Raw genomic sequence first — 15,755 nt, forward strand, 5'->3', positions numbered from 1 at the left:
GGTCTCTCTGGAATACAAGGTGGTTTCTAGGACAAGTGAATCTATGTTCTCATTTATTACAGTCTACATTAAAAAACAAAGAAGTCAGGGGCTACAAATGATGTACTGCCATTCATTTTATTTCTGTCAGACTCCTACATCAGCAATTACTCAAAAACTTCAATAAAAACTTTTCACTTGAGGGGGAGAAAGTTTGTTTTTAATTAAGTTAAAAGGAAACTTATTGGCTCCTTTAGCCAATAAACTATTGGCTCCTTTAGCCAATAAAATAAAATGAGTACATAAAAGGATGCTGTCAGGTCTTGGCCTGTATTTTGACTTCTGTGCCATTAACACCCTTCCTTCATACTTCACCATTCTACTTAATGTGAAAGGTCCTCCCAGGTTGAGAGCATTGAGGATCCATGACTTAACATGAACTGCTTCATTTCTTAAACATCAAAAGCTACCTTTAAAATGTTTATGGCTGAATAATCAATGATTTAATTCTAGTCTGCATTAGTATATGCTATATATTTTAAGATATAACACTGGTTATATAAAAAATATCCGGTTATTGAGTGTGATTATAAATTAAGCATCAAAAAAAGAAGGTAAAAAAACCAGGAAGCATTGCACTCGGTCTTCTGTCCCACTTGTTTTGCTAAGTAGTATTTTTATTTAGTGAAGACTACATCTCTAACATATGGCTTGCTATCACAGGTCTAGCTGAAACGGTGAGGCAAAATACTCAGACTAACCCATCAGTTTCTGTTAGGTAACTCGTTGGCAAAGCATTTATCCAAAACTTTACCTTGACCTGGGATCCCACTGTCTAAGCACACCCATGTGCCTCCTTTGCTTTTCTTTCTTAGGAAAGTGTTTCTTGCTCCCTATGAATAGGCTAACTGTTCACAATTGTGTTTGAACAATCAAACACGGTTGCATAGTGGTAATGTAGCTTCACTCCTCAGAATAAAGCAATACAAGTGCTGAAACACAAGGAAAAGCACAACATATTCACAAGAACCATGCAATGCTTCTTATCAACGTTGTCTCCATAACAAACCGCAGTATTTCCCTGTAGCTCAGTTACAAAGGCATATCATGAAAATCCCTCTAAAGTCAGCTGTCTCTCTGATATACCATTTCCCTGTGCACCCCATTTTAAAGCCACCCACAGCTCACTCCTAAAGTTTTCATAGCTAATAATGCCTATGCCTCTCTATCTGTCCCCCGGAGGCCAATCGCCTTATCATCTTTCTCTGCTCCACATTAATTAAATTAAATTCAGAGCATGTGTTTCCAACCTGCACGAAACTTGAAATCTGTGGCTTCTGTTTCAAACCTCAAGAAGCATTTGTGTGCCTGGAAGCCTCTCTCAGTCTTGCCAATTCTAACAGTCAAATAGAAGTTACTGTTTCCTCCATGGAGCTTACCTTTTTTTAAATCTTTAAATATTCAAGGCTACAATAACACTATCAACTTAAAGAAAATCCTGCTTAATTTCATGTATTTTAAAGTATAATTACAATTAATTATTCTTGCTTTACAGTTCTGGAAATAAACTATCAAAATATCGGATAGTTCATGTTTATTTTTTATAAGAAACTCAGTTTTCTTTTAATTGAAACTATAGAAAGCAAGTAGGCACTACACTAATGGATATCATGAGCACAGAGAACAGGGCTGATAATGTTTTGGAGCATATGTGTAGTAGGAGCGTTATTAGTAGTAAGTAACACATACCAGCTGCAGGTTCTTCAGCTTTGCACAGATAATTTGCATCCCCACCAGGACGAACACATTTTAAGTTTCCAACAGCTCCATCTGCTGTTGTCACTGCACCTTTTTTTTTTCCTCCACCGAGAAGTCCTTATACTTGTTTAACTTTCAGTTAAACCAGTTTTGTTGGTATTTTAATACTGAAACCCATCTGAGAGTTCTGGCACTTCAGTTTGTATTGACTCTACAACATGAATTCCCAGGATTTTTAAAAAGAGCTGATTAAGTACAGCCTTGAAGGTACAAACAGAAGACCTCTAGGGCAGGACTTCCAATGCAGCTGATGTATGAATGCTACAGCACTTCGGTGTGTCCTCAAGGCAGAAATTTAGATCTGCAACTAAACAGACAGTAAAATCTAGTAAAGCTGAGGAAAAAAAAAGGTACAACTGAGTCTAGTCTGGTGAACAGGTAGTGGCTTCACAATAACTGATACCAGTCTGTGTGTTACTGTATCTCATTTGATCCCCATCAGGTACAGGCTGAATTGCATTTCTGTCAAGTTAGCCAGATAACTTACTAGAGAGTTGACGCTGGTTGTCCTACTGGCTGCAGGACAGATGTCCCTTAGGTCTGCCAGTACAAAGGTAACCAATCCTTCCGATGGATTTCAAATGCCAGGGACAGCACAGCCATTGCTTTGCATTGTGTGTCCAGGAATTTTTTCTGCCCCTTTCAGGGAGCCCTTCAGCTGGATCACTGACTCAGCTGAGAAGGTAGAAGACATCCAACTTTGTTTGTGAGGACTGCTCCTGCTAGGGACCAGGAAGGACTCTGAGACCAGGCGCTGAGGTGTTGAAATGGTCCCTGCATGGAAGTGGTGAACAACTTAATGCCTAGGTGGTGCAAGAGAGGATTATTTGCAGCAACTGCCAATGCACTGCAAGCAGCTGTCCTGTACTGGTGAAGACAGAGACACGACCTGTGTGTGAGCCGAGGACTCCGGAAGCCACTCCTGGTATATACCCTCTGACTGCTCCCAAGCCCTCGTGCTCCTTCCCACTGCCACTGCCCTGATTTGAGAGGGAAGGGAAGATGGAATGTGGGACGGGAGTGTGTTGTAGTACACAGAGGGACATAGAAGGTGACTGAGCGATCAAGACCTCGGAGCGTGCGTGAGTGGCACAGGTTACATACAGATGTGAGACCTAACACACGTAGACTTGCTGATCAACTTCTCACTTCTGTTAGCAAATTCCTCTGCAACAGATGAATTACAACCTGTTTGGAAGGGAAATGTACCTGTAAAATGGAAAACCAATTTATTTTCTGGCATCTAAGAGAGAGAGATCTGCCTTAAAGAAAAGAAGCCTTTTTATAGTTTGTGTTAATGGTAAAATCCGTCATGGAATACACTGCAGTTTGTTAACCTTTCAACTTGAAACCTCTATTTTAATAGTACATTAACATGTCATTTAATCCAGTTTCTGTGGGATTTCACAAATATGGGAGAAAGACCATAAGAGAACTCAGGTGCTCGAATGAGAAACCCATGATTTTTCCTGGCTGCTTTTCTGGGTGGCATTGCAGCCAGATACAGGATTGGCTGTACGCAGTAGAAACCAGGCAAAACCAACCTTTTTAAAGTACTATAGAAAGTTGTTAGATCCTATTGTTAATTCCTAGTACCAAAACCGACTGCTGAGGTAGGCAGCTGGGCCCTCGCTTCCTCTTCACAGGAATCTTAGGAGAAGTGACAGGCTCTCCAGCCTTCCCATATAAAAGTAAACCAAATGGAAGGACAGTTTGCCATTTCCTTCAGGACAAAGATTCCAAATATTGCTTTTCTCCTCATTTTGGAGCATATTAATTCCAGCAGGATGAGGAATTGAAAACACTGTGGTTTTTCAAACAGGGTGTTGGGCTGTCTCTGGCTCCCTCCTGCTTTGTTTCACTAATCAATCTTGCTGTATGCTTGCATCTATATGCCATGATTTTCCATCCAGCAGTGCTATTTGTCACTAAAGTCTTCCATTTGGGGCCTCAAACAGTTCCTGCTTTCCTGAATCCATGGAAAGAAAATATCCTTCACTGTTAGACAGTTGTGCACGCTCACAACACTATTCCACATCGCGAGATTTCTTTTCCAGGAGCACTATGGCTCCCTTGCCATGGTACCAGGCGCTGGAGCAGCATTGCTTCAGAGCTCTCTTGTGAACTGCTTTGTGAACAACTGATCGCCTGGTTTTGTCAATTACTAATGTTTTGAAACAATAAATCTGCATGCTTTAGGCATATTAAGTGTCAATAAATGCATTAATTTAATTAACCAGCTTACAACACACAGCAAAGCCACTTCACCAAATAGTGACAGGTTTTGCTCAAGCCAGACATGCAATAGAAGCAACACCACTCACCGGGCTGAGACAGAGAAGCAAATCCAGCCTGAGAGGAGGCTGAGAGGGAGATGATATACCTGGCAGAAAGTTTTCCTGCATTTTCAAGAACACTGAAATGGTCTCCTTGCGGCAAGACAGCATCTGCCACCAGAACAAAGCCACAGGAGTCTCTTTAAGTGTCCTCCATCTTTTCTTTCTATTAACTCAATTTATGAGGGTGCTTTAGGGAGCACTCGAGGACGAGGCTCGGAGACAGTAATTACTCTGCTGTCACTGGTTTAACATCTTTACTCTCTACTTTACATATCCCACAATCTCACTCTGACCTTGTATGTGCTTTAAATGAGGGAGTGAATGCATTGAGTTCAGGCATTTAGAAAGGACGACAATTTTATTCTCTTCAGCTGTTCACAACGCCTTCACCTCAGGTGAGGGCAGGACGAACTCTGGATCCGCCCAGGATCAGTGACAATTTTATGAATAAACAATACAGCCAGTGGAAAGTGTGTAGTATCCCATCCTTGTGAACCAGTCATGGGCAGAAAATTTAGCAGCACCTTTGCCAGCTTCTCAGTGGCAAAGATTCCTTCTCTTTCTATTAAGGTTTTTGCTAGGCTCCTGTGATGGGTGTGCTGGACTCCCTGATCAGACTGGCGGTGGTTTGGTGCAGATTCTGGAGGAGGTAAAGGCCTGAGCTGTAGCTGGGCCAAGAACTCCTCTACTTTCAATCTATTCTCTGAAAAGCCACAATGGAGCAGAGTGGCACAGTGAGCATCAAAATGCAGATGACCTTGGAACACCGATGATGCAATTGACACATGAATAGCTAGTGGCTTTTCCAAGACTCATCTATCAAGGAACAAAGCAAATTGTCGGTACAAGGAGTCTCATGCATACGTTTCCCCACTGCATGTAATTTGACTACAAGCCAAGCACTTTATTCCACAAATATGACAGCCTAAGAGGGACTTCTTCGAGCTCTCGCTGCTAGGCAGCATGGCAGCATGGCGGTGACCTCCCGTTGAGCTGAGACGCCCCTCAAGGTTGCTTCTCAAGACAGAGACACAAACACCAGATCTTTGGTAAGTGACCGATATCGTGCATAACCCCGTAGTAGGTAAACTTTGGTTTTGCCTTGGTAACTTAGATGGGATGCTGAATTGATGCTAGCGCAACATTACATAAACTATGCATATATAATCCCTAGGCATAAACCATAGACCAAGTTTGAGGCCAAGTCTAGATCCAGCCCCATCTAGACTCCTCTCTGAGAAGGAGTTTAGAAAGCAAGGGGATCCATTCTGAACCTCTGACCCAACGCACCCTTTGCATCTTCGGTATCTCTCTGTGAATCATTCTAACTCAAGTGTAACTCAATTTTCCTTTGTATGCTTTTCCATTAAGTAATTAATAGAGTGAACCTTGCCATTGAACTTTGTTAAGTCGCACTTTTACAATATCATATTAAAATCACTTTTGCAAATACCTTTGACAGTGTTTCTTTAAGTGTCTAAATCTCCAATTCATGACAAACTGGCGTAGTTAAAAGGATCCTAAATCTGCCTTTGCAACAGATTGGCGTTGTTGGTAGGATCCTAAATCTCCTATTCACGACAGCTGGTTGAAAGACAAATTTTTCAAGATTATTGGAACATGGCAATAGGAGGAGGCTGCTGATAAAGAGGAATTGAGTTAGACCACTGACAGATATGACATTGAGCACAACTAGACATGTTTAATGAAGAACACAGATACCAGACCACCAAGGCTAACAAGGTGAGTCAAAGGTAGGTTGCTGCAGCTGAGAAACTCCCAAGTGCTTTCTTCCTTTTCCTGGCACTACTTTGTTTTTTTTTCCTAGATGTAATTTAAGGCAACTGCTTTACACCCAGGCTGCAGTTTCTACTGAGAACTAGGATCTCTATGGCCCCTTGGTTCCCAGTCTCTTCTTTCACAGCAGGATACCTGCCGCAGCAGGTGAGAAGCCTTCCTCCTTCTCAGCTTCTCACCCTAAAATTCTTGCCAGCCCGGAGAAGCACCTGATCATAAAGTCAGATTTGCCAATACTGGTCTCACCTTTCAGAACACATGAAATTCAAACAACGAGCAACGTTTCTCTTATTCAGCACACTAATGTCTTTCTTGTCTTTCAGTCCCCAGAATGAAGTGCCTGATTCCCTCCCAAGGATCAACGCCTCTAAACCATGTCTGTCCAAGCCTCAACCTAACCAGGAATTCAGGGATCACTGCAGCCTAGGTCAGCTTGTACTGTCACTCATGACACACATATTTGCATGGGAGTGATGACAGAATCAAATCTGACTGTGGGAAAATAATGGAAGACTGGCAAGGAGGACTGTAAACATGCTCGAGTGACTTGCAGCTGGGGTGCAGAAAACCACATGTATCATACCAATTGTTGTTTAGCCTTGTGTGTTGGACAAATAGAACATCTGTGTTTAGATAACACAGGCCTGTGACAGACTTAGAGGCACCCTGTTGAACATGCTTGAGATTCCTGCCCTGCTGTGGGAAAGATAACACACAGTGGCAAACTACGCCTGCGTGAATCCCTGATTTATAGATGAAAACAGCAGGTTTGGTGATCCTGTAGCTCTGCAGTTTAGAAAGCAAATTTGGAAGTCCCTGCTTATGTGCCCCTGCCTGGGTACTGCTTTGGAGATCCCCCAGTTGGCGAGGTAACAAAAAAACATTTACTCTTTGCATTTTATCCGTGGTTTTGTGGTTGTTCCTGCGTTCTGCCTGTGCCAGCTCACACACTGACAAAAATTCGTATCAGAAATCTTGGCAAGGAGAAGTAGCTGCCAAACATGATTTTGGGTATGTATAGGAAAGGCATGAACAACCCTCCCTTGGTGAGGTAATGTTATAGTTTATCTGTCCTCCTTGTCCAATTAAATGACAGAGATTGGCAAATTAAAAATTTGGTTTATTAAAGCAAGCGACCAGTAAGCAAAACAGCGCTGGGCAGCCGGGGAGTCTCCTGCTCCGCCAACGGCGCCCACCGAGGTAGCAAACCATCCCATTCTGATACGGTAAAACAATGAATATTTCGTTGACGCTTATACATATTCATTACCTAAACCCGCCTACTCTCGCTTCGTATGTTAATTAGCTTATCAGTCCTTCGCGCTTGTGCAAATTCTCCCAGAAATTGTGGGCGAGGGTCTTCGGGGGTCTTTTGGGAGGAAGGCCGTAGGTCTTCTTCATGGTGTACTTTTCACCTTTGCCTGGAATGTGCTGATCCTATAAGCTGGCAGTGTCCTTATCAGTCTGAGCCGATTCATGTCCTTGTTAACCACCTGTTTTCCTTGAGCAAGGAGATTTATGTGATGGATGCCATCCTATGTTCGAATCCTTGCTCCTCTTAATCACTCCCTCGAGATAATGTGAGACTGTTTCTCACTCCTCATGAAAACAGACTTCCCCCTCCCACTAATTGCTTCTTCAAACTGTATGGCTAGAAAGTTACTGGTTTTATACCCTTGGTCTTCATGAGCCCCCCCTCCTTTCGCAGTCCTGCATGCCGTGTTTACATAGCCGGGTGCCTGTGGCCGACCTTGCGTATTTCATGTAACTTTCTTGTTCTGACAAGGTCTGATGAACAAACAGTTCACAGTTTATTACAGTAACATCCTTCTTGGCAGTGGGCAGCAGTCAGGCTGGTGCTGGAGCCCCTAACAGGTTATTGCAAAGCTCCTTGACGAGTCCAGAAATACACAGCCAAGCGATGCCAGCCCAGGGTGTCAGAGCACAGCTCACACAACTCAGCTGTGTTTCTCAAAGTTCCAGCTCCCAGTCTGGCTGTAAAAATCGTGGTATCTTTATTTTCATTTAGAAAGAGCAAGCTTCCAGCACTTAACGGAAAAGACTTGATAACATTTTGTGAGTTCCAGCTGCGACTGAGCCAAACACTACACCAGAGGAGCTTCTCTGCTGGGGGCAGGCCAAAGCCTTTGGAGTTTTACGGCAATTCTATCACTTTACAGCGTGCAGCTCACTTTTTTCCCATCACTTTGGACTACAGCTTTTTGTGTACAAGCTTTATTTTTTTAAATTTTGACAGCAAGCGGCAAAGGGCAGGCTTCCCACCGCAGCAAGGGCAACGCTGTTACAGGAACGCGGACAGCCCGCTGCCCTGGGCCCGGCAGCACAGCGACAGCAGCCGGCACGACGACTGAGGCGAAGCCCGCCAAGCCCAACCGCCCACCACGCGCCCGCAGCCAGCGCCCCTCGCTCCCCTGCAGCCCGTCACGCGTACGGCCCGCCCCCTCTTCCGCCTCCTCCCTTCTCCCTGCCGCCGCTCCGATTGGCCGCTTCTTTTCCCGCGTGACGCGACGCTGGGCGGCGATTGGACGCGGCGCAGCGACGGGAGGAAGGTGGGAGTGCTTGCCTGCGGGTAGGAGGGGGGTGGGGTGTGATGTGGGAGCAATAGCCGTGCGGTTGCCGTGGTGACCGGGCGGCCGTGCCCGGAAATGGGAGGGCGCCGGGAAGCGCCCAGGGAGCGCCGGCGGCCGGCAGGTACATACGTACGTACATACGTGCGCGCGCGCACGCACGCACGCACGCACGCACGCACGCACGCACGCAACCCCCTCCGCTTCCCCACCTCCCCTCCTCGCTGCCTTCACCCCCCCCCCCTCCTCGAGGCGGCGGCCGCCGCTTGCCCGGGCGATCGCCCTCTTAAAGGGCCCGCCGCGGCCGCCCCTCGGTGCGCGTTGCTGGCGCTGGCGGGGGTCGCGGCCGCGGCGCGGCCTGCGCGGGAGGAATGGCCGGGCCCGGCGGCGGCGGCGGCGAAGGGGCCGGGGTTCGTAGCGAGCGGCCGGCGGCGAGTGATGGCGCCTTGTGGTTCCCTCGGCAGGAGCGGGCCTGGGATGGCGGCCTGGGGCCCGGCGAAGGGGTCGCACAGCGTCTGCATGGTGTCGGACTTCTTCTACCCCAACATGGGGGGCGTGGAGAGCCACGTGTACCAGCTGTCGCAGTGCCTCATCGAGCGGGGCCACAAGGTCCTGGTGGTCACCCACGCCTACGGCCACCGGAAGGGCATCCGCTACCTCACCAACGGGCTGAAAGTCTACTACCTGCCCCTGAAGGTAATGTACAACCAGTCCACGGCCACGACGCTCTTCCACAGCCTGCCCCTGCTCCGGTACATATTTGTGCGGGAGAGGGTCACCGTCGTCCACGCCCACAGCTCCTTCTCCGCCATGGCCCACGACGCCCTCTTCCACGCCAAGACCATGGGGCTGCGGACAGTGTTCACGGACCACTCCCTCTTTGGGTTCGCGGATGTCAGCTCGGTGCTTACCAACAAACTTCTGACGGTGTCCCTCTGCGATACGAACCACATCATCTGTGTCTCCTACACGAGTAAGGAAAACACGGTGCTGCGAGCGGCTTTGGACCCTCGGATAGTCTCTGTCATCCCCAACGCTGTTGATCCCACTGACTTCACTCCAGACCCATCCAGGAGGGACGACAGTACAATAACAATTGTTGTTGTCAGCAGACTTGTTTACAGAAAAGGTAATGGGGGCTAAAATGTAAGTTCATTTTGCTTATTTTTTTCTTTAGGGTATGGTAAGAAAGGTCTTGGTTAGGTACCACTTGGGCTGTATCTGTGGTATGGATTGGGTTTTAAACGGGAGTTGTAAGGTGACGGTTCTGAGCTTTTGTGTCTGTGCATTCAAGAAGAAATTACATTTCAGTTTGCTCATACTGAAGGTATTGAAAATTGAAATTTGTAAAATAGAACGTTTGGCATATATTAGAGATATGATTTAGGCCCTAATCTATATATTCTCTTAGAAATGTTTAAACTGTTTTTTCTTTAACCAAGTAACAGTGGTAAGTGATTTTTGTTTTCCATATTTACCGTCTAATAGACCACAAGTTGTCTTTTTTTTCAGAGTTTTGTGTTCAGCTGTGTAACTGTCTTCAAAAGAGTTTTTATTTTTTACTTCTATTGAATAGAGTTACTTCAGTAGGCTACATCATGGTAAGTTCTGAAATCAAATACAATAACATCTTGCCCTAAATTTTTTACTCTTAGGTATAGATTTGCTTAGTGGTATAATTCCTGAGCTCTGTCAGAAATATCCAGAGCTACATTTCTTAGTTGGAGGAGAAGGACCAAAACGAATCATACTGGAAGAAGTCCGGGAAAGATACCAGCTGCATGACAGGTTTGTTCTGTGCATGTCTATGACCCTTCAATGTACTTTAGCAGTGGGGAAGACAACAACAATACCTTTTCTGCCTGCCCCCCTCTCCCCCCAAAAAAAACCCCAAGAACTTCAGATTGGAGAAAATGAGAACTATTGAAGGCAAGGCAGATAGACCAGACAGTAACTGAAGACATACGGAGTCAGACTCTGATCCTGCAAGTTAATTCATAGAAATAGACACTGTGTGAACCTTCACTTGAGTCAGAGAAAAGCTGACAGACATAAATTTATCGTATTCCTCTCTGAAACTGTGGTGCTTGGAACACATGTTACCATATGGCATGAGATGTTAGACAGCTAGTTCATGTCACTGCTGCTTGTGGGGATGACTGCTAGTAAGTTTTTTGTTTTTTGTTTTTTTTTTTTTAAATTATTTCAGTATGAAACTTCAGGGTAGTGCTTATCTAGTATGTGTTCTTGTGATGCAACAAACATGTTCCCTGGTGCTGCTGTGTTATCAAAATGTTTTTGTGATGCATATGCATTTGTGTATTTCTTTGGGGTTTTCTTGGTATTCAAAGACATTTGTATGTGGCAAGGACAAGGTTCTTCATTTTCCATTTCCTTTTTTTTTCTGTAGCCTGTTTTGTACTTCAGACGGTGATTCCTCTGATAAAATTGTTTGTTAGTATCACTTTTATTTCGCCCTCTTCTGTTTCCCAGTATCCCTTCAAAATAATAGGTCCTGATCATTGTATCCTAAATACTATTTCCCCCCCCCCCCGCCTTCCTTCTTCTTATATGCAGGGTACGTCTCCTAGGAGCCTTGGAACACCAGGATGTTAGAAATGTTCTAGTCCAGGGGCACATTTTTCTCAACACTTCCCTCACAGAGGCCTTTTGTATGGCGATTGTGGAAGCAGCAAGCTGTGGTTTACAGGTAAAAAAAAATAAAAGATTTCAACTGTCTAGAACGCATGTATCCATTTTAAACAAAGTTTATGGTTAAATTATATGTGCTTGTAACATTTGAGTTCGTCTGAGGCTCTGTCTTTACAAAGGTGAGCAACTATTATCCCCATTTACAGATCACCTGGAAGCTGAGACAGAAGGGTTAACTGAAACTGCTTAAGCTCCCAGAAGAAACTTGTGCAGAATTGGGAATAACATATAGATCTGCTAACTCTCAGTTCTCTGAACTAACCAGACTGCCTCTCCAAAATGCTGTTTTGTATGTACTCCTTTACAGAGTTTTGGGGTAGCTGACGTTCACAAAGGTTTACTTTGACACTAGTTAGGGGGAGCTGCAGAAAAATTGCTCATCAGCTTGGATGAACTTGGTCAGTCAGGTATATCGAATTACCAGACTAAACCATTGTACTAGAACTGTTTTCTTCTTGCACTAAGAACTTAAATTAGTTTCCTTATATTAACTGAGGATGTATTTACCTTACCATGTAGGGATTCAAGATAAAAGTTGGAGAGAGAAAGAACAGTAAAAGCCCTTTCTGGCTAATTTACAGCTCAGATTAACAACTCAAAATGAGTTAAATCAACAGCTATAAAGAACTTAGATTCTCAGATTAAAATATAAAGAAACTTTTTTAAAAAATACAGAGTGATAAGAGTATCTAATGTATAAGAAGTATAGAAAATGTGAGGGACTTTTTTTTTTTTTTTTTTTTTTTTTTTTTTTTTCCTTTCTCTTACTCTAATATCTTTTGACCGTAGTTACTATGTAGCTGTGGTAGTTACTCCCCTGTCATCTGTTTTGCTCTGCAAAGATGAGGAAGTTCTGCAGTGTTCTCATTGTTGCCTGCTGTTTAGTAGTTTCTGATTTCCCTTTAAAAATAATAATTCACATTAAAATCACTGAACTTCTAAAGAAATTGTTATAAATGTTCAGTAGCCTAGAAGGCATAAACCGAAGGCAAAAGTGGTAAAACTGTCCTCTCCAAATAGAGGTAACAGTTTTCATGAGGGACTATGGAGTGAAAGTCCAAAATCTGGTTACACAGATTTAGCTGTGTACTGTGATAAACACCTTTTAGGAAAGATGTCTCATAAACCACTCATTGGACCCAGTTTTCTGTTTTATCATGCTACCAAAGAATCATTCTGAACGGCATTAAAGGTAATCTGCTGTGCTAGGTCTTTTCTAGGACCTAGACCTTTCGTTCACGTACAGGTAAAACTCCCAAAGCATCATACTGGTCTTTGCCTTCATGGCAGCCACTCCTTGTATTTTTTTTTTTTTCCCCTGTTCTTAAGTGCTGCATCTGAACAGTGTAATAGCAGTGTCATCACTCTATTTTATTGTTACACAACATATGTGCTGTTTCTTTTGCTTCTTTCAAAGGTGGTGAGTACAAGAGTTGGTGGGATTCCTGAGGTGCTTCCAGAAAATCTCATTATTTTATGTGAACCCTCTGTGAAATCTTTGTGTGATGGATTAGAAAAAGCTATTGCCCAGCTCAGATCAGGAACGCTACCATCTCCAGAAACTGTTCATAATAAAGTAAAGACATTTTATACATGGAGGAACGTAGCAGAGAGAACTGAGAAAGTATGTATAAACGCTTCTTTTAAATTCTCGTAAAGTATGTTTCTGAAAGAGCTGCTTCTTTGAGACATTACATTCTCAATGTACATTCTCTGTGTAATCTTTCAGTGTGATTTTTTTTTCAGTGTGTTTCCTGTCAAACACATGTGATTTAAAAAGGTTCAGAAAATACTTTTTTGTCCCCCAAATACATACCTAGATGGATGAGTTTTTTTTTCTATTTGCATTTTTTTCTATGCCATAATTGCTGATAAATATTCTGAAGAACAGCCTAGCCTTTTAGTTACATTTCTACTCATATATATATGGTGTTTTTTTTTTTTTTTTTCTTCCAGTCTTCACATAAAGTAACTTTTCTGGCATAACTGGAAATCGTGCTGTATAAGATGTATGAAAAGGAAAAGTCAGTTCATGACTAAGTTTTGTCTGCCACCTGCTAACAGGTGGTTTAAAATTATGACAGGTTCTTTAATGCCGGCAGGCTGAACGTGGCTGAAATTACATAAGCTGTGGATGTAATGAAAACAAATTATAACACTTTTGAAACAAGTTTTCAGAGTTGGAACTGCGCTTCAGTGTAAAAACTCTGCCGTTAGTGAAGAATGTTAACTGCAATAATGTTATAAATGCCTGTGGAGATCTGTCACTTCTGACTTCAGCCTCTGTGTTTTAGGCAAGAGAGTAGCTGAACACATGCCTCTTAATTACACTGCGGTGTACTCTGATATATATCTCTTACAAGTCTCCTCGAAGTATCATTTACAACCACTTCATTTTACTCTTTTTCAAGTACTGTCAGTACAATTCATTTTATGATTTTGTAATTGCAAGCAACATTTAAATTGCAAAGTTTTAATAGAAATTAGTCTAGATTTCAGTTTTCTTTATTGCCCTTTCTTGAAAAGAAAATCCAAAATTCTGAAAGATGTTAGGATAATTGGAAGAAGTGTAACTTACATTGTACAAAAGACATTTAGTTGTTTGCACTCATGGTTAAGTTACCTGAAGGATGAAGTCTGTAATGTTCTCAAGGAAAAAGCTCTGTTTCTTCTGAGCTTTTTTTCAGTTCCATGTAGTGGGTATTTTGTTTCTGTTCTAAGAAACACAAGACACTCTCTCTCTCTCTCTCTCTCTCTCTCTCTCTCTCTGTGTGATTGTTGTTAATATGTATATTAAGTCACTAGTAGCATGTATTTGCTTTTCACATTCATTGAATTTTAAGAATTTTACTAGGAATTACTAATGCTTCTTTAAACAAAAATCAGTATCCTATATGATTTTCTTGATTGCTGAAATATAGAGATTTGGAAGATTGCTAACTCATCTATGAGTTCATCTATCTCTGTGTTGAAAATCTAGTAATTGCATGTTCAGACTCTTTTTGTATGACTGGTGTGAATATGAAACGCAACCCTCTCTGTATGAGAGACAGATTATGCAGCCTTCCTATTTAATGAAATATTTTTGAGGTCTGTTAAAAAAATAGAACGTTTCTTTTACTTTTTCTCCTTTAATGAAATTTCTAGAACACTACTCAAATCAGCATTTAAAATCTGTAAAGCTTTTTTGGGGTAATATTTGTCCCATCTAGTACTTAGGAACAGGTAATTTATTTTGGACACTGACAACAAAGTACTGCCTGATTTTTGAGGTAGAAGCAACATCGTTTTAAGTTCTTACTTTCTCTCTCTTCTCCATTTAGGTGTATGACAGGGTTGCAGACGAAGTGGTTTTACCAATGAATGAGCGACTTAACAGACTAATGTCTCACTGTGGCCCGGTGACAGGGTGTATTTTTGCTCTTTTTGCTGTTCTGAACTTCCTTTTCTTGGTGTTTCTGAAGTGGATGACTCCAGATTCCATTATTGATGTTGCAGTAGATGCCACAGGACCTAAAGGTGCATGGACTAAACAGTATTTTTTGGGGAAAAAAAAGAAGAGTTAAAGAAGAACTTCCAAGTTCCTAAAATGCTCAAATGGAGAGGGAAGAAAGCATCAGTCACTAAAGGTTTAAATGCTTACTGATAGAGAAATTACTCTTAAAATTCTTCAGTTTCTTTCTGAAGTTCTTGAAAAGAAATTTGGTTAAATGTGCTACCTCAACTTAGGATTATGTTTTAATTTAATTTTGAATTCATGCAAACTTATGGACATCTCTTTTGCACTTAATAGTGGGAGCAGAACAGAACATGGGTTTTTATATGTGTCAAAAGCCTTTGAAACAAAAATACGTCTTTTTTCTCAACAACTTGAATATTACAGAAAGTGACTGTAAACTTCAGTGGTATGTGGGAAAGCAAAACACAAAAGTTATTAGCTTATAGTAGTCCCTGCTAATTCCTGGTAGTTACTGTCATCTTTACTTTGAAATTTATTTAAAAATATTTAATTAAAACCCCAACAAAACACACCTTTTCTCTCCTTATATGAAAATGACACTTGAAATGAGTCATGAAGTCCATTAACATGGAAATTTCAGAGACTTAGTTCTGGCAGTTGTGTCCCAGTAACAGTGTTTTGCCTGCCTAGCATTATTTTCTTGACGTTCTTCCCAAGTCAAAATTGGATCATGCTGTTGCTAAATCAAAACTCCATGATGAATTTTTGATATTTACAGAGGTGCTAAATTTGTCCTGATCACTTGCATGTGTGAAAGTGATGTAAAGTTTATGGTGTTTTTTTTAAAAGTACATAGGTGAAAAAATTGTTATTTAGCGATAATACAGCCTTCAGAAATAGCTCAGGCCTGAAAACTCCTCCAGCACACTATGCCAAATTTGAAATAACACGTATGTGTGTGTGAATGCACGAGAGAGAAGTCTGTGAAGAGTTTAACAAACACCATTGTGCTCACTCACTCTCTCTCCCTTCCCACCCTCCCCTTATTTTCTGTTCCCCCCC

At 42.4% G+C, this 15,755-nt stretch overlaps 1 protein-coding gene across 1 annotated transcript; it reads left to right on the plus strand.

Moving 5' to 3' along the window:
- Positions 1–9,007: 9,007 nt before the first annotated feature.
- PIGA (phosphatidylinositol glycan anchor biosynthesis class A) lies at positions 9,008–15,729 on the plus strand. The gene is made up of 5 exons (XM_010117023.2): positions 9,008–9,650; positions 10,177–10,309; positions 11,099–11,231; positions 12,651–12,857; positions 14,557–15,729. Exons 1-5 carry the CDS (start codon positions 9,041–9,043, stop codon positions 14,797–14,799), a joined length of 1,326 nt encoding a protein of 441 aa, XP_010115325.2. The 5' UTR covers positions 9,008–9,040; the 3' UTR covers positions 14,800–15,729.
- The last annotated feature ends 26 nt before the right edge of the window (positions 15,730–15,755 follow it).

The sequence above is a fragment of the Chlamydotis macqueenii genome, chromosome 1, assembly GCF_036417535.1.
Source record: "Chlamydotis macqueenii isolate bChlMac1 chromosome 1, bChlMac1.mat, whole genome shotgun sequence".
Classification (NCBI taxonomy): domain Eukaryota; kingdom Metazoa; phylum Chordata; class Aves; order Otidiformes; family Otididae; genus Chlamydotis; species Chlamydotis macqueenii.